Source organism: Fringilla coelebs (assembly GCF_963513975.1).
Source record: "Fringilla coelebs genome assembly, chromosome: 1".
NCBI lineage: Eukaryota > Metazoa > Chordata > Aves > Passeriformes > Fringillidae > Fringilla > Fringilla coelebs.
The window spans coordinates 1627066-1643932 of record NC_140028.1 but is presented as its reverse complement, the minus strand read 5'-3'; the positions used below and the strand labels follow the sequence as shown (position 1 = coordinate 1643932).

The 16867-nt window shown below is 49.9% G+C and overlaps 4 protein-coding genes across 4 annotated transcripts; 1 reads left to right on the top strand and 3 right to left on the bottom strand.

Moving 5' to 3' along the window:
• Positions 1–2194: 2194 nt before the first annotated feature.
• On the bottom strand, positions 2195–2503 carry LOC311163275 (feather beta keratin-like; the record flags this gene model as incomplete). The annotated part of the gene is made up of 1 exon (XM_084222060.1): positions 2195–2503. The coding sequence occupies one exon, from the start codon at positions 2501–2503 to the stop codon at positions 2195–2197; it is 309 nt and encodes a 102-aa protein (XP_084078186.1).
• Positions 2504–7867: 5364 nt separating this feature from the next.
• On the bottom strand, positions 7868–8200 carry LOC311155181 (feather beta keratin-like; the record flags this gene model as incomplete). The annotated part of the gene is made up of 1 exon (XM_084208112.1): positions 7868–8200. The coding sequence occupies one exon, from the start codon at positions 8198–8200 to the stop codon at positions 7868–7870; it is 333 nt and encodes a 110-aa protein (XP_084064238.1).
• A 3070-nt stretch (positions 8201–11270) lies between these two features.
• LOC311151765 (feather keratin B-4-like) lies at positions 11271–11630 on the bottom strand (the record flags this gene model as incomplete). Its single annotated transcript, XM_084202413.1, has 1 exon — positions 11271–11630. The coding sequence occupies one exon, from the start codon at positions 11628–11630 to the stop codon at positions 11271–11273; it is 360 nt and encodes a 119-aa protein (XP_084058539.1).
• Positions 11631–13842: 2212 nt separating this feature from the next.
• Positions 13843–14178, top strand: LOC311166558 (feather beta keratin-like; the record flags this gene model as incomplete). The annotated part of the gene is made up of 1 exon (XM_084226606.1): positions 13843–14178. One exon carries the CDS (start codon positions 13843–13845, stop codon positions 14176–14178), a length of 336 nt encoding a protein of 111 aa, XP_084082732.1.
• Positions 14179–16867: the final 2689 nt, after the last annotated feature.

Genomic DNA, 16867 nt, shown 5'->3' with positions numbered 1-16867 from the left:
AAATTACATGACTACAAACTCTATCATTTTAACTGTATATCTTAACATCATTCTCAAATCAAAACCCCCACCAATCTGCAGTGCCTGATCAATTTTTTTTTATCATGGCTTGTCTGTGACTTCAATTCTCTTATTCTGTAATCAAACTGTAAGTTTTCATATCTTACATCCCTTCAGTCTTAATACTGTGTTCCTGTTAGCTAAACCCTATAATTACTGCCTGATGGTCAGCATGCTCCTCTTTCCTTCTTTGTTATGGTACGGGCATTTCTTCATTAAATTCTATCATTCCATGTCATTCTCTTGAGGCCTTGTCCATCTAACCTTGACAGCAACTTTTAGGCACAAGCTGGTAGTTGAGAGGGTTTGCATGGAAGATGGGTGTTAGGCTGGTCTCAATAAACAGCTGAAATTTAGGAGGGGTGTGGTGTCAGCAGTGAAATGACCCCGTGACACTCTTGTGCTGTGGTTTGTGGATGTGCTGTGATGAGGAGCCCCATTCCCTCCCAGCCCTGTCTCACTGCTCTGGGATTTGCAGATGTGCTGAAGGTGTTGCCCCTTCTTTCACATTCCATTGCTCCCCAGCTTGATCCCACCTGGCTAAGCCTGACACTAGACCTGACTTTTCCTGTTTCCTCTACTTTGTGGATATCTTGGTGCCCCTCTTGCTTTTAGGCTTTTGCTCCCCAGGGTAATTTAGTTTCAACTGCTGGTTGTCAGAAAGAGGATTGGGAGGTCACCCAGGGTTGTTGCAGGTGAGCATTTCATGATCTGTGACAACCAGACAAGTCCAGGTTGTGTCGGGGCCCAGTAGGGTGGCCTGAGAAAGTTCTGAAGGGCTGCACCCAGAGTTTGTGGTCAGTGTCCCAAAGTCCAGATGGCAGCAAGTCCCCAGTGCCGTAGGCCAGGAGTTGGATCCTTTGGGGCAACCCTGAAAATCTGCTGCTCAGCAAGGACATGTGCCAAGAGCTGTTTGTTGGTAGGAGTCATCCCAGGTAGGAAGGAATGTATGAGTATCAAAGGTAAGAATAGTTTTCTTCTGAGAAATTACCCCTGTGTTTCTGGGTGAGGAAAAGTGGAGCAGGAGCTGTGCCTTTATCATTGTGGGAAAAGGGACCCCAGGTCTTCAGGTCCAGATTGGGATCAGTGTGGTGATGAAGCAGGGGGAGGCGACTCTTGGTTTCTCCTCTGCACTGGTGAGGTCCCATGTGCGGTGTTGTGAGCAGTTCTGGGCTTCCCACATGTAAATGAAGTAGATTTAGTGAATTGGCACCAGTTCAGGGCCCAAAAGACTCTAAAGGGCCTGGAGGATCTTTCCCAGAGGAGAGGTTGTGAGAGGTGGGACTGTGAGGGGACAAGGCTGGACAGGGTGATGTCATCAGTGTGCCCAAATTCCTGATTGCAGAGAATGAAGTTGAGGGAGCCTGGCTGTTCTTAGCAGTGCAAACGTGGAGGACAAGAGGGCAAGGCACAAGCAAAAACAGATGGAATTCCCTGGGAAAGGCAGACAAGCCTTTTTCAGTACAAGGTTTGTCCCAGAGTAAAAGAGGTGGTGGAAGATCAGTTCTAGGAGAGCGAGCTCTGAACTGTCCAAGGTCCTGGAAATCTGGATCTTACTGGCTATGATTGAGCAGACAATAATGAAGCAATTGCACTCCAGAGTTCCTGCCAAATTGGATGATGTTTTTCCTATCTTTGGGGAGAGGGTTAGGGAGTCCTGCTGGGAATAGAGTTTGTCAAGTGTGGACTGGCCCAGAGAGACCTGAAGAGAGCCATGAGCAAGAGAGATTTGTTGTGTCAAAGCCTTTGGTGTAGTAGGTGATGGGTTTGTGTCTCCCCTCAATCCCTGCTTCCCATATGAGACTTGATTGTTACTGGTGGTGATGTATTTTCAAAGAAAGTTTAGAGACTTTTTTCCATTCAGTCCAATAGACTGTTTTTTCCTGGCACTGTGTTGGGTAAGGAGGTGTTAGCACTGGAATTCATAAAGAGGAGGAGACATGTCAGGCTTTGATGCAGGTAATCTTTACTAAGGCAAAGAAAAAAACAAAAAAAAAAGGAAGACACAGAAGAAAGCATATGAAAGGATCTGCTCTGAGGTCGAAGTAGAGCAACCATCAGCCGAGGTGCTTTGCTTGCAGGAGCTGTTGCCAGAGCCCAGAGCTGGTGGTGTCAAGGTTGGTGCTGAGGGCCCTTAGCAGATGTAGCCGCCCCTTCTGCCATAGCAGCCCAGGCCTCCCAGGCCGTAGCCAAGGCCAAAGCCAAATCCACCAGAGATGGGCTGTCCCTGGGCATTGAGCTCAGTGCCCAGAGCAGCGGAGGAGGTGGATCCGACGGCGGTGTTCTGTGGGAAGGAGGTCATGATGGGTCCTGGCAGGGTGACCAGCACAGGGGAAGGGTTGATGATGACGCGGGAATCCTGGCATTGCAGGGCACAGGGCTCGTTGCAGCTGTTGGCCAGCGGGGTGGGTCCGCAGGGACTGCAGATGTTGTTGCAGGCCATGGTTGTGGTGTGGAGGGTGCCTGGAAGAGAGGGGGGTGAGGCAGGGTCAGGGGCATGGGGGTGTGAGGAGCAGTGATTCTGGAGGCTGAGGGAGAGAGGGAGTGTTGTGGGTCTGTGGGGAGGTGTGAGGGCTCCTGAAGCTTGGGCTGAGTGTAAGGGATGAGAGGGGTGAGAGTTGCAGGAGCAGGAGGGTCAGGGGCTTGAGGCTCACCTGGTTGTCAGCAGGAGCAGGAGGAGAAGGCGTGAGGAGAAGTGTGTGAGGGAGAGAGGCTCTGTGCTGGCTTTTATGCTGGTTCTGGAGGGGCGGGACAGCCTTCTCCCATGGCCTTGGGGCATTTGGCAGGCAGCAGCTCTTGGCTGACCCAGCCTGCTGAGTCATGAGGTACAAAGTGTTTTTCTTCCCACAGCTCTGCAATCCCGTGTCCAGCTCTTGAGTCAGTGTCCATCTGACCTTGGCAGCAGCTTTCAATCAGGAGTTGGTATTTGGGAGTATTTATTTATTAATGTTTGTAAGGGAGGACTGAATAAGCAGCCATAGCCCTGGAGAACTGCAACGTCATCAGTGAGGTCATTTTGTGGGATTTTTGTGCTGTTCTTCATTGGTGCCTTGTGAAGACTGGGACTCTGTTCTGTGCCACTGAATGTCCAGCAGTCATTGTGTTGCACCCAGGAACGCTGAGGAAGCTGCTGATGTCCTGGGGAGGTCACTGTGTTATAGTTTGGAACGGTCACAGTGCCTGGGAATGCCTGAAGGATTAAAGAGACCTTGTGGCCTTCTGTCTAGAATGCAGTGAAGGGAGAGCATCTGGAATAGGAGAGGCTGTTCAGGCTGAACTTTTTCCAGTGTTATGGCCCTTTTGAAATCCTCAACTCTTCATGATAACATACTCTGTAATTTAAATGTATTCCTTGACCTCATTAAGAAACCCATTAAAAAAACAAGAAATGGGTGACCAGGCAGGTCTGTGACATCAGTTGTCATATTCCATGTTAAGGTCATACGGTTTCATAACTTGTATCCTTTAAGGCTTTACAATGTGTTCCCATGAGCAAAACCCAATAATTACTAGCTCCAGTCAGCAACATCATCTTTCTTTCCCTGTCATGGGGCAGGTGTTTGTTTTTGGAATTCTGTTATTCTATGTCCTTCTCTTGAGTCGGTGTCCATCTGACCTTGGCGGCAGCTTTTAAATGTGATTATTAGAGGTTAAAGACTGGCGTTGATGGTGCATGTCAGGGTGGGGTGAAGACATTACCAAAGCTTGGGAGAGGTTGTGTGTCATCACTGATGTCATCCTGTGATACTGGTGTGCTGTGGTATTGTGAAGAGGGGCCCCATTCCCTGCCAGCCATGTCAGGCTGGTCTGAGCTTTGCAGAAGTTCTGGGGCTGAGGGGCTGCTCCTTCCAGTGCATTCCTGCCTGTCTTGGCTCCATCTCTCCTGCCAGTCTATATGCCAGGCCTTTCTTGATGGAGATGGGAAAGCAGTTCCTAAGATTTATGAAGGTCACCCAAGCTCCCCAAAGTCCAGTGCTGGTTGATCCATAGCAGTCATCTCAGCTGGGCCCAGCAAGGTCACACTGTGGGGTCACAGTGTTGGGTTCTGACAGACACATGGAAAGGAAAACAGCTGAAGGAAAAGGAGAACTAGACAACTAAGGAGAAGTTGAAGGAACCGGGGATGTTCAATTTTCAGAAGAGAATTGACTTTATTGCCCTCTGAAATTGTCTGAATGGAAATTTTTTAACATCAGTTTTGTCTCCCTTTCACCAAGCTGTGGAGAAGAGGGAATGAACTTTCGTTTTCCCAGGGGAAGTTTAGTTTCCTATTAGGGAAATTTAATTCATGAAAACACAGGACAACCAACATACTGAAAAGGCTGGAGAATCTGTCATAGAGGAGAGGCTGGGAGAGCTTGGATTCCCAGGAGACCAGGATGGACAGCAGGGTGTCATCAGTGTATGAAAATCCGAGATGGCATGAAATGAAGTCAGGGCAGTCCATTTTTACACAGTAGTGCAACCATGCAGGAAGAGAGGGCAAAGACACAAGTGAAAACAAATGAAATTCCATGGGCAAAAAAGGGAAGAATTTTTCAATGTGAGGGTGGACAGAGAGCGGAAGACATGGTGGAGTCTCTGTCCTGGGAGAGAGAAACCTGAACTCCATGGTTCTGGAAATCCTGCACTTGTTAGTCTTTCTTGAACTGAGGGGAATGAAGCACTTGCAACCCAGAGTTCCTGCCCAAATGGATGATTTTGTGACTCTGCTGAGAGGGTTCAAGATTCTGCTGGGAAAAGAGTTTGTCAAGTGTGTGCTGGCAAGGAGAAACTCTACCAGAGCTGTGCTCAGGAGACCATTAATGTGTTAAAAGATTTTGGTGTAGCAGGTGATTGGGCTTGTGCCATGTCCTGGAAGGTCCTCCCAATCCCATGCTTCCTGTGACAGTCTTGGTTGTTAATGGTGGTGACATATGTACTAAGAAATGTGCTGTGCACCTTTGTGTTCCCCCCAGTGCCCTGTCTGACACTGTGGGAGGTGAGGATGTGAGACCAGTGGAATTTACAAAGATGAGGAGACGTGTAAGGTTCTGATGCAGGAACATTTTATTGAGGCAAAATAATTAAAAGACAGAAGAAAGAAGCAGAAGTGATCCAGTGTGAAGAACAAGTAGGAAGGCCATCAGCCAAGGTGCTTTGCTTGCAGAAGCTGTTGCCAGAACCCCAGGGTGGTGCCTTTAGCAGATGTAACCGCCCCTTCTGCCATAGCAGCCCAGGCCATAGCCAAATCCACGTCCGTAGCCAAAGCCACCAAAGCCAAATCCACCAGAGATGGGCTGTCCCTGGGCATTGAGCTCAGTGCCCAGAGCAGCAGAGGAGGTGGATCCGACAGCGGTGTTCTGGGGGAAGGAGGTCATGATGGGTCCTGGCAGGGTGACCAGCACAGGGGAAGGGTTGATGATGACGTGGGAATCCTGGCATTGCAGGGCACAGGGCTCGTTGCAGCTGTTGGCCAGTGGGGTGGGTCCGCAGGGACTGCAGATGTTGTTGCAGGCCATGGGTGTGGTGTGGAGGGTGCCTGGAAGAGAGAGGAGTGAGGCAGGGCAGGGGTGGGGGCTGTGAGGGGTGAAGAAATGCAGAGGTGGTTGTGGAGCTGTGGGGAGGTGTGAGGGCTGCTGACGCTGGGGCTGAGCATGCTGGAAGAGAGGGGGGCCAAGGGGGCAGGAGCAGGAGTGTCAGGGTATTGAGGCTCACCTGGTTGTCAGCAGCAGAGCAGAAGGCTTGAGGAGAAGTGTGTGAGGGAGAGATGCTCTGAGCTGGCTTTTATGCTGGTCCTGGAGGGGCGGGACAGCCTTGGTCCATGGCCTTGGGGCATTTTGGAGGTAGCAGGTTCTGCAAGGCCCAGCCTGGCAAGTCATGATGTGAGCAGTGTTTTCCTCCCCACAACTCTGCTGTGTCATGTCTTGCTCTAAGGTGACCATGTCCATCTGACCTTGGCGGCATCTTTAAATTGACAGTTGGTATTTGGAATATTGGCATGGAAAATGTGTGTCAGAGAAACCAGAATATGCAAAAAAAGCCTTGGAAAACTATGGGTGTCATCAGTGAGGTCATTTTGGGGCAGTTGTGTGGTTTAGTTTGTGGGTGTGCTGTGAAGAGGGGCTCCATGCTGCTGCAGCTGTGTCAGGCTGGTCTGGCCTTTGCAGCTGTGCTGTGCATGAAGAGCTGCCCCTTCCATCGTGGTCATTCCTCCTTTAAAGTGTGAGTCTTTGAAACCAAAGGCTGGTGTTGATGGTGCGTGTCAAAGGGGACTGAAAATGTGAGCAATATTATGTAGAGCTGGGATGTCATCAGTGAGGTCATCCCATGGAACTCACGGTTTTGTGTTTGTGGGTGTGTTGTGAAGAGGGGCCCCAAACTATCCCAGGTCAGTCAGGCTGCTCTGGGCTTTGCATCTGTTTAGTTGGGAGTGCCTGGAGTCTTCCATTCCACTTGGGCAGTTGGTGAGTTGCCCCCTCAGGAAGCTGGCAGATGATGGAGTGTCTGAGGTGCCACATGATTGTGCCACCAGTCAGAGAGACCTGGAGACTGAGGGTAAGGGAATCTCCTGCATTTCAAGGGCAGGAAATGCGAAGTTCTGCATCTGGACAGGAATGGTACTTGGCCCTGGGTCATGCTGTGGGCTAATAATCTGGAAAGCAGCTTTGCTGAGCAGGACCCTGTAGTGCTGGCGGAGGTCGCAATGAAGCTTTAGTTGAAAAGGCATCATCATGTCCAAGAGAGATTTCAGACAATTCTTGCCATGAAGTTGGGAGAGGTGGACCCTCCTCTCTTTAGAGCTCTAACAGGGTCTCATGTGGTGTGGTTTGGGCAGTTCTGGGCTCCCTAGTATGTAGCAGTGTGATGTCATGTCCCCATGGAACTCTCCAGTGTTTGTCACTAGTGGAAGATGCCCATGGACTTAGAAACAAAACCAGTTCATGGCTAACAAGATTCTAAAGAGGCTGGGAGATCTTTCACAGATGAGACTCAGAGAGCTGTGACTCCCAGAGACAGGGATGGAGAGAGGCATGTCATCAGTGAGTGCAAATCCCTGATGGTAGGGAGTGAAAATGAGGGATCACAGCCATCCTCAGCAGTGCTCTTGTGAAGGATAACAGGGCAACAACACAAGTGAAAACAGATGTAACTCCATGGGCAAGGAAGAGAAGCATTCTTCGTTGTGAGGGTGGTCACAGAATGGAAAAGGTGTTGGAGTCTGTCCTGGGAGATCCAGAACTGGAACTTTCCATGGTCCTGGATTCCTGCTCTTGTTGGTCTGATTTGAGAAGCTCTTGCTCTCCAGTGTTCCTCCCAAAATGTATGATTTTGTGACTGTTTTCTGGGAGGGTTTGAGGATTCAGCTGAGGAAGAGAGTTTGTTAAGTGTCTACTGACATGTACAAGCTTTTTCAGAGCCATGAGCAGGAGACAATTTGTTTGTCAAAGCCTTTGGTGTAGCAGGTGATGGGCTTTTGACACATTCGGGAAGGTGATGCTTCAACCCTGCTCCCTGTGCAATTCTTGTGATTACTGATGGGAACATATGTCCTAAGGAAGGTGTTCCAGCCCTTTTCCCCTTATGCCAACAGCCTGTTAAGGCCTCACACTGTGCTGGGGAGGATGTGAGACAATTTGAAATCAAAAAGAAGAGGAGACTTCTCAGGTTTTGATGCAGGAAAACTTTATTGAGGGAAAAGACTGAAGAAGGAGGAGAAAAAGATGGAAGGCATCTTTTGAAAGGTGCGAGTTGCAAGTACAGCGACCCTCAGCCCTACTTTGCTTGCAGGAGTTGTTGCAGGAGCCCCAAGGTGGTGAACCAGTCCTTAGCAGATGTAGCCACCCCTTCTGCCATAGCAGCCCAGGCCTCCCAGCCCATAGCCAAATCCACGGCCGTAGCCAAGGCCGTAGCCAAATCCAAATCCACCAGAGATGGGCTGTCCCTGGGCATTGAGCTCAGTGCCCAGAGCAGCGGAGGAGGTGGATCCGACGGCGGTGTTCTGGGGGAAGGAGGTCATGATGGGTCCTGGCAGGGTGACCAGCACAGGGGAAGGGTTGATGATGACGCGGGAATCCTGGCATTGCAGGGCACAGGGCTTGTTGCAGCTGTTGGCCAGCGGGGTGGGTCCGCAGGGACTGCAGCGGTTGTAGCAGGCCATGGGTGATGTGTGGAGGGTGCCTGGAAGAGAGGGGGGTGAGGCAGGGTAGGGATGTGAGGGTTGTGATGGGTGAAGGAGAATGTGGAGGGAGTTGTGGGGCTGTGGAGAGGTGTGAGGGTTGCTGAGGCTGGGGCTGAGCATGCTGGAAAAGAGGGGATCAGGGGTGTCAGGAGTCAGAGGGTCAGGACTTGAATCTCACCTGGTTGTCAGCAGGAGCAGGAGCAGAAGGCTTGAGAAGTGTGTGAGGGAGAGAGGCTCTAGGCTGGCTTTTATGCTGCTCCCAAAGAGGCGGGACCACCTTGTCCCATGGCCTTGGGCATTTTGAGGCTGCAGCTCATGCCTGCTGAGTCCTGAGGTGGGGAGTGTTTTACTTCATGCAATTCTGCAATTCTGTGTCCTTCCCTTGAGGCTGTGTCCATGTGACCTTGGTGGCCACTTAAAGGGAGACTTGGTATTTGGGAGGATTTGATTGTTCAGTGTCTGTCTGTGAAGAATAAATAAACAATCAGAACCCCAGGGAACTACAATGTCATCAAGCGAGGTAATTTTATGGCTCTGATGTGCTGTGGTTTGTGGGTTCCTTCTGATGACTGGGTCCCTATTCTGTGCCACTGGATGTCCATCAGTCATTGTGTTGCACCCAGGAATGCTGAGGGAGCTGCTATGTCCTGAGGAGGTCACTCTGCAAGAGCTTGGTAAGGTGCTCATACCTAGGAGCAGTTTCTGATGGATGAAAGGGAGCCCATCCCCTTGTGCCTTCAATGGGATGAAGTGACAGCATCTGGAAAACGCGAGGCTCTTCATTTTGAACTTGTTCTATTTTCAGGAATTCTCAACTTTACATGACAATGTACTCAAACAATTGAAGTCTATGTCTTGACCTCGTTCATAAATAGAAAAACGATCAGTAAACCTGGTCTGATCACTTTTTCCCCAGCTTGTTCTGTGACATGACTTCACTTATTCCACATTGAAGGCATGAGGTATAACTTGTAATTCTTTATGGTTCCCGTGAGCAAAAACCAATAATTACTAACTGATGCTCAGCAAACTCATTTTTCCTTTTCTGTCATGATGCGGGTATTTCTTTATGGAATTCTATTATTCCATGTCCTGCTCTTGACTCCTTTTCCTTCTCACCTTGGCAGCTGCTTTTAAGTGTGAGTGGGTATTAGGGAGGATGTGCATAGAAGGTTCATGTCAGGGAGGGAAGAATAAACAATGAAAGCATTGGAGCCCTGGGGTGTCATCAGTGAGCCACTGTGTGACATTCATGTGCCGTGGTTTGTGGATGTGTTTTGAAGAGGGGGCCCATTCCCTCCCAGCCCTCTCAGGCTGCTCTGGGATTTGCAGCTGTGCTGGAGGTGTTGCCTCTTCCCTCACATTTCATCCCTCCCCACCTTGATCCCACCTAGCTAAGCCTGGCACTAGACCTGACCTTTGCAGTTGACTGTGCTCCTGTGACTGTTTTAGTGCCCCTCTTGCCTTTAAGGTTTTGGCATCCAGGGCCTTTGGGGTCTTTTCTGGGGCTGAGTGCAAAGGGGGAGGCCACTTGTGATTGTCAGAGGGAGGATTTAGAGGCTGCCCAGGATTGTTGGAGGCGAGCATTTAATGATCCTCAAAAACAACCCAGGCAAGTACGGATTGTGTCAGTGCCCAGCATGGACGTCTGAGAAAGATCTGAAGGGCTGGACTCAGAGGCTTGTGGTCAGGGTCCCAAAGTCCAGATAGCAACAAGCCCCAGTGCTGTAGCCCAGAAATTGGATCCATTGGGCCAACACAGAAAGCCTGATAGGCGCAGGACATCTGATGGGGTTCTTGTCAGGGCAGAAGGGGGTTCTGCTGAGGGCTGTTTGTTGGAAGGAGTCATCCCAGGTTAGAAGGAATACCTGGGTGCCAGTTGGAACAAATGTTTCCTTCTATGAAAAAGCCTTTGTTTTGTGGTTGTGGTTGCAAATTAATGGAGCAGCAGGTGTCCCTGTGTGGGAAAAGGGAATCCAAGTGTCCAGGTTAGGATTGGGAAAAGTGTATGACCAAGCAGAGACCAGAGAAGAGACCAGAGACCAGAGAAGTGAACTCTCTGCTCAGCAGTGGTAAGGTCCCATGTGAGGTGTCGTGGGCAGTCCTGGGCTCCCCGTTGTGAAAATGAAGTACATTTAGTGAATCCAGACCAGTTCAGGACAACAAGACTCCAGAGGGGTTGGAGAATCATTCCTAGAGGATAGTCTGAGCCAGCTGGCACTCACAGCGGACAAGGATGGATGGGGGGTGTAATCAGTGTGTGCAAATCCCTGATGGCAGGGAATTAAGTGAAGGAGCCCGGCTGTTCACAGCAGTGCTCACCTGCAGGACTTGCTCACAGCAAGGGCACAAATGGAATTCCTTGGGCAAGAATACAAGAATCTTTCATGAGGAGGGAGGCCACCGAGCGGAAGAAGTGTTGAAGCGTCTGTCATGAGAGATCGAACACTGAACTGTCCATGGTGCTGGAAATCCTGCTCTTGCTAGCTCTGCTTGAGCAGGGGAGTTCAAGCACCTGCAATCCAGATTTCCTGCCAGGGTGGTTGATGTCGTTCCTCAGTTTGTTGGAAGGGTTCAAGAGACTTGCTGGTAAGAGAGTTTGTCAAGTGTTGACTGGCATGGAAAGGCTTTACAAGAGCTGTGCCCAGGAGAGCATTTATGTGTCCAAGGATTTGGTGTATCATCTAAGGCGTGTGTGACAGATTCTGTAAGGTGTTCCCTCCTTTGATTCCCATGCCAGACTCTTTTATTGGTTATTTTGACATATTTGTGAGGGAAGGTGTTTTTGGGCTATTCCATGTACCCCAATGTCCTGTTGAGCTGTGGAATGTACTCAGTGAGGATGTGAGACCATTGGAATTAAAAAAGAACAGGAGGCATCTCAGGTTTTGATGCAGGTAAAGTTTATTGAGACAAAGGAATGAAGAGCCAGGAATTTAAGGGATCCAGTGTAAGGTGAAAGAACAGCAACCATCAGCCAAGGAGATTGGCTTGCAGGAGTTTTTGCAGACTCCTGAGCTGGTGGTGTCAGGAGTGGTGCTGAGGGCCCTTAGCAGATGTAGCCACCCCTTCTGCCATAGCAGCCCAGACCGTAGCCATAGCCAAATCCACAGCCATAGCCCAGCCCGTAGCCAAATCCACGGCCATAGCCAAAGCCACCAAAGCCACCAAATCCACCAGAGATGGGCTGTCCCTGCACATTGAGCTCAGTGCCCAGAGCAGCGGAGGAGGTGGATCCGACAGCGGTGTTCTGGGGGAAGGAGGTCATGATGGGTCCTGGCAGGGTGACCAGCACAGGGGAAGGGTTGATGATGACGCGGGAATCCTGGCATTGCAGGGCACAGGGCTCGTTGCAGCTGTTGGCCAGCGGGGTGGGTCCGCAGGGACTGCAGCGGTTGTAGCAGGCCATGGGTGTGGTGTGGAGGGTCCCTGAAAAAGAAGGGGGTGAGGCAGGGCAGGGGTGTCGGCGTTTGAGGGGTGAAGTGTCAGCAGGGTGAGGGTGTGTGGGGAGTGTTGCGGAGCTTTGGGGAGGTGTGAGGGCTGCTGAAGCTGGGGCTGAGAGTGTTGGAACAGGGGGGCCAAGGGGGTAGGAGCAGGAGGGTCAGAAGCTTGAGGCTCACCTGGCTGTCAGCAGGAGAAGGAGCAGAAGTTGTCAGTAGAAGTGTGTGAAGAAGAGAGGCACTGGGCTAGCTTTTATACGGGTCCTGGATGGGCGAGGCAGCCTTGGCCCCTGACCTTGGGGCATTTTGCAGGCAGCAGCTCTTGGCTGCCCCAGCCTGATGAGTCATGAGGTGTGGAGCGATTTCCTTCCTGATTTTCTGCAATTTTATGTTCTTCCCTTGAGTCTGTGTCCATTTGACCTTGACTGCATATTTCAATTGGAAGAAATAGAGGCCATTGGATTGTTTTGAATGTTGAAGAGGCAAACAAAACCTACAGGAATTTGTGTGTTATTTCATGTCTTCACTTAACCCCCAGACATTCCTTCTGTCCAAACCTACTTCTCTGCAGCCTGGGATATGGTCGCTGCTCTGGGCTGAAATTTAATAAATGGATTATGAGGTGGTCATGTACCTTTTGCTGTGAAAAGCTCTGACAGTTACTTAGAGAGGATTAGGAAAAGAAATACAAGCAGGTTAAGGGAGTTGAACATCCTGTTCCACATCACTGTTGGGGTTCCTCAGTGGAACAAGGCCATGGACATGTCTGGCCAAGAGACCATGACACTGGTGGGAGTAGAGGATCCTTAAGATGAGAAGCTGAGAGAGCTGGAATTTCTTTCGGGCAGGAGGCAAGAATGCAAATGGGACATGTTGTCAATCTGGCACGGAATGTCCTCAAAGGTGACACCCCAAATCTCCTAAGCTGTGGTTGAATCTTCTGCGAGTCGTGACACTCACAATCAACAAGACCTTGGTCTCTAATTTTTGCAACTTAAACCAACCACCAAGGTCAGATGGAGATGGCCTCAGGAGCAGAAGATGAAATTGCACAATTCCACAGAGGAGCAACTGCTCAATGACACAAAAGGAAAAAGGAGCTTACTTGCTGTCCGTTAGTAATTATTGGGGTTTGCTCATAGGAACAACACATTAAGACTTGCTAATTATAAGCTATGAAAACTTGTGGCTTGAACATGGAAAAAAGGAATTGATGTCACAGACCAGCCTGGGAAAAAAGGGATCGGGCCCCTTTTGTTGTTTATTGGATTCCTGAATGAGGTCAAAGAATACACTTTAAATGACCGAGTATATTGTCCTGTAAATTGTGTAAATTTCAAAATACAAATAGACTGGGACAAGTTCAGCTCTAAATTGCCTCTTGTTTCCCAGATCCTCTTTCTTGATATCACTGAAAAAACAAAAGGGAGGAGCTTTCTTTCCTCTATCATGAAGGGCTCTCAGGCACTGTGACTTTTCCAAGTTATTGCAGTGACCCACTCAGGACATGAACAGCTGCCTCAGCATTCCTGGGTGCAGCACAATGACTGATGGACATCCAGTGGCACGAAACAGAGTCCCAGTCTTCACGAGGCACCCACAAACCGCAGAACACAACTGCCACAAAATGACTGCACTGATGACATTGCACCTTTCCTGAGTGCTGGCTGTTTATTCACCCCTCCCTGACACACACAGAACAGTCACAACTCCCAATTACAAGCTGTGGCCAAGGTCAGATGGACACAGCATAAAGAGCAGGATATGGAATACTAGAAATGGATGAAGGTGAACACTCACCACCTCATGAGTCACCAGGCTGAGCCAGGCAAAGGCTGCTGCCTGCAAAATGCCCCAAGGCCATGGGACAGGGCTGTCCCGCCCCTCAAGGACCAGCATAAAAGCCAGTCCAGAGCCTCTCTCCCTCACACACTTCTCCTGAAGCCTTCTGCTCCTGCCAACAAACAGGTGAGCCTCATGCCCCTGAACCTCTTGCTCCTGCCCCCTTGGCCCTCCTGTTCCAATACTCTCAACCCCAGCTTCAGCAGCCCTCACATCTCCCCACAGCCCCACAACAGCCTCCACACTCCCTCACCATCCTGCATCACTGCCCCTCACACCCCCACACCACTCTACCCTGCCTCACCCCCTTCTTTTCCAGGCACCCTCCACACAACACCCATGGCCTGCTACAACCGCTGCAGTCCCTGCGGACCCACCCCGCTGGCCAACAGCTGCAACGAGCCCTGTGCCCTGCAATGCCAGGATTCCCGCGTCATCATCGACCCTTCCCCTGTGCTGGTCACCCTGCCAGGACCCATCATGACCTCCTTCCCCCAGAACACCGCCGTCGGATCCACCTCCTCCGCTGCTCTGGGCACTGAGCTCAATGTGCAGGGACAGCCCATCTCTGGTGGCTTTGGTGGCTTTGGCTACGGCCTTGGCTATGGCCGTGGATTTGGCTACGGGCTGGGAGGCCTGGGCTGCTATGGCAGAAGGGGTGGCTACATCTGCTAAGGGACCTTGGCACACCATGCTCCCACTGTGGGGCAGGAAGGCATTGATGATCTGGCAAAACCTCCTCCAAGTAAATGACCTTGGCTGATGGTCGCTCTACTTGCACTTCAGCCTGGCTCCCTTCCATTTGCTGCTTATTACCTTTCAGTCTTCTACCTCAATAAAGTTTTCCTGCATCACATTTTAAGTTGAGTCCTTCTTCTTTCTTATGCCAACACCCTTCCAGTCTCACTCAGCTCTCAGCCAGGTTTCCAGAGTCCGCTGGAGTGGGTGAAAAGGTGCTCCAAGACCTCTTTTATGATTTATTTCCCTATTCTACTACCAACTGGCACACTTTGCTCTTCCAGTGCATCCCACAAATCCTTCAGTTACTGAATCACAGTGCTGGATACACTAAGGCAGATCTATCCCTGCCTCTGGCCCAAAGCTCTCTGGGTGGTCTGTTCACTTTTGCTGGACAGCAGTTGCTTCTGTCCCTCATCATCTTCCATGCCCTTCTACAGCTCCTATGAAGCATATCCATGTCTTTCTTGTCTTTGTGGGCTCAGAATTCAACACAGAACTCTGATTTTTAGTACAGGAGAGCAGAGGGTGAGATTCCCCCACCCTCTTGTGCTGCCCATGCTGTGAGATGAGCTCAGGACAGAGGAGATTTTGCTCAATGAGTACACATGGCTGGGGCACATCCAATTCTTCATCCACCAACACCCCAGGTGCTCATCCTTGGGCCTGCTCTCAATTCCCTCATCACCCAGCCTTTATCCTGTATGTTTGGGATTGCTCCAATCCAGGTGCAGCAGGTTCTGCCCCTCTCCTCAGCCCTGGTGATATTGGAGAACTCTTTATGGGTTACTGGGAACAAGGAAGACAAGACTCTTCTGGTTAAGATCAAGAGTATGGCCTTGAGGATGATCCATGGGTGAAGGTTTGGGGCAGCCTTGGTCCGTGACATTGGGACATTTCCCAGGCGGAAGATGTTGCCTGGCACAGCCTGGCGTGTCATGGGGTTTGGAATGTTTTGCTTCAAACAGCTCTGAAATTCCTTGTTCTGCTCTTGAGGCTGTGTCCATCTGACCTTGGCGACAGTGGGTTGGTATTGGTTCCACTATGGGTGGATGAAGAAAGGGAGGAACAGTTTCCTGTACTTGGACTTGTCCAAAACTTGTTCCTGTGCCAGACAACATCCTTGTCTCTAACCTGGAGTTGATGTTTGGACCTCTGGCTGGATAAGAAACGGGCGGGATGGTCTCACTCAAAAGTTGTTGTCACTCCATGTCACAGTGTGGAGAACAGGGATAAATGGTGAACCCACAAGGATTGATAATGGAACCATTGTAATTTCCCATCATTGTCAGGTACATGGAGAATGGGTTTGAGTGTCCCCTTGGTAAGATTGGGGATGATACCAAGGTGAGTGGTGTGGTTTATGATCTGAGGGAAAGGATGGCATCCAGAGTGTTCTGGACAGGCTAGGGAGATGTGCTGGTGTGAAGCTCATGAAGGTCAACATGGCCAAGAGGAAGGTTCTACACCTGGATTGGATCAATCTTATTAATGGGTTTTGGATGGGCAATGAGATAATTCACAGCTTCCCCAAGGAGAAGGACTTGGGGTGTTGGTGTGTAGCCATAATATTTTATGAAAAAACCTTTCCTTGGGATTTTTCCTCCTGAGAAGCTGAGAGGCCTCAGGAACAAAATGTAAACTATTCTTATCTGCTGCTGTGGAATGCAGCAGGTGGATCTGTGATGGGTCTCATCTGGTTGTTTCCAATTAATGGCCAATCACAATCCAGCTGTCTCTGACTGTTTTGGTCAGTCTGAACCTTTGTTATTCATTCCTTTTCTATTCTTAGCTAAGCCTTCTGATGAAATCCTTCCATCTATTCTTTTAGTATAGTTTTCATATAATATATATCATAAAATAATAAACCAAGCCTTCTGAAAATGGAGTCAACTTTCTCGTCTCTTCCCTCATCTTGTGACCCCTGCAAACATGGTCACAAATGGTGAACCCTGAGTGAGGAAAGAACCACCACAAATGGTGAACCCTGAGTGAGGAAAGAACCACCACATTGGTGGATGAGGAATTGGACGTGTCCTGGCCATGTGAATGAACTGAGCAAAAATCCCCCATGTCCTGGGGTTATCCCCACAGTGAGGGCAGCACATTCTGCCCCCCTACTGCACTATGATGAGACTGGACTTGTGTGTTCCACTCTGAGGACACAAAAAACTGGAGAGCATGGACCTCCTTGAGCAGATCTGTAAATGGCCTTGGGAGATGATGAAGGTCTGGAGGAACGGGTACCCAGCCAAAGTGAGCACACCAGCCAGGAGGGCCTTGTGTCAGAGTCACGGATGGATATGCATTGGGGTATCCAGGTGTTTGTTCAAACAACTGAAAAGTTGCTGTAGTGCACTGGAAAAGACAAAGTGAACCAGCAGGTAGTGGAATTGCAGAAATAATTCCTAAAAGAGGTCTAGGAGCACTTTTTCAACAATCCCAATAGCCTCAACAACATTGGCTTCATCTCAAAGTGTCTAGGGACATGAAAGAAGAAGGAGTCTTGTAAGGTTATGATGCAGAAAAACTTTATTGAGGTAGAATAGTGAAAATTCAGGAGGAGCCAGTGGAAGGGAGCTGGTCTAAGATGCAAGTAGGGCGACCATCAGCTGAGGCCCCTTGC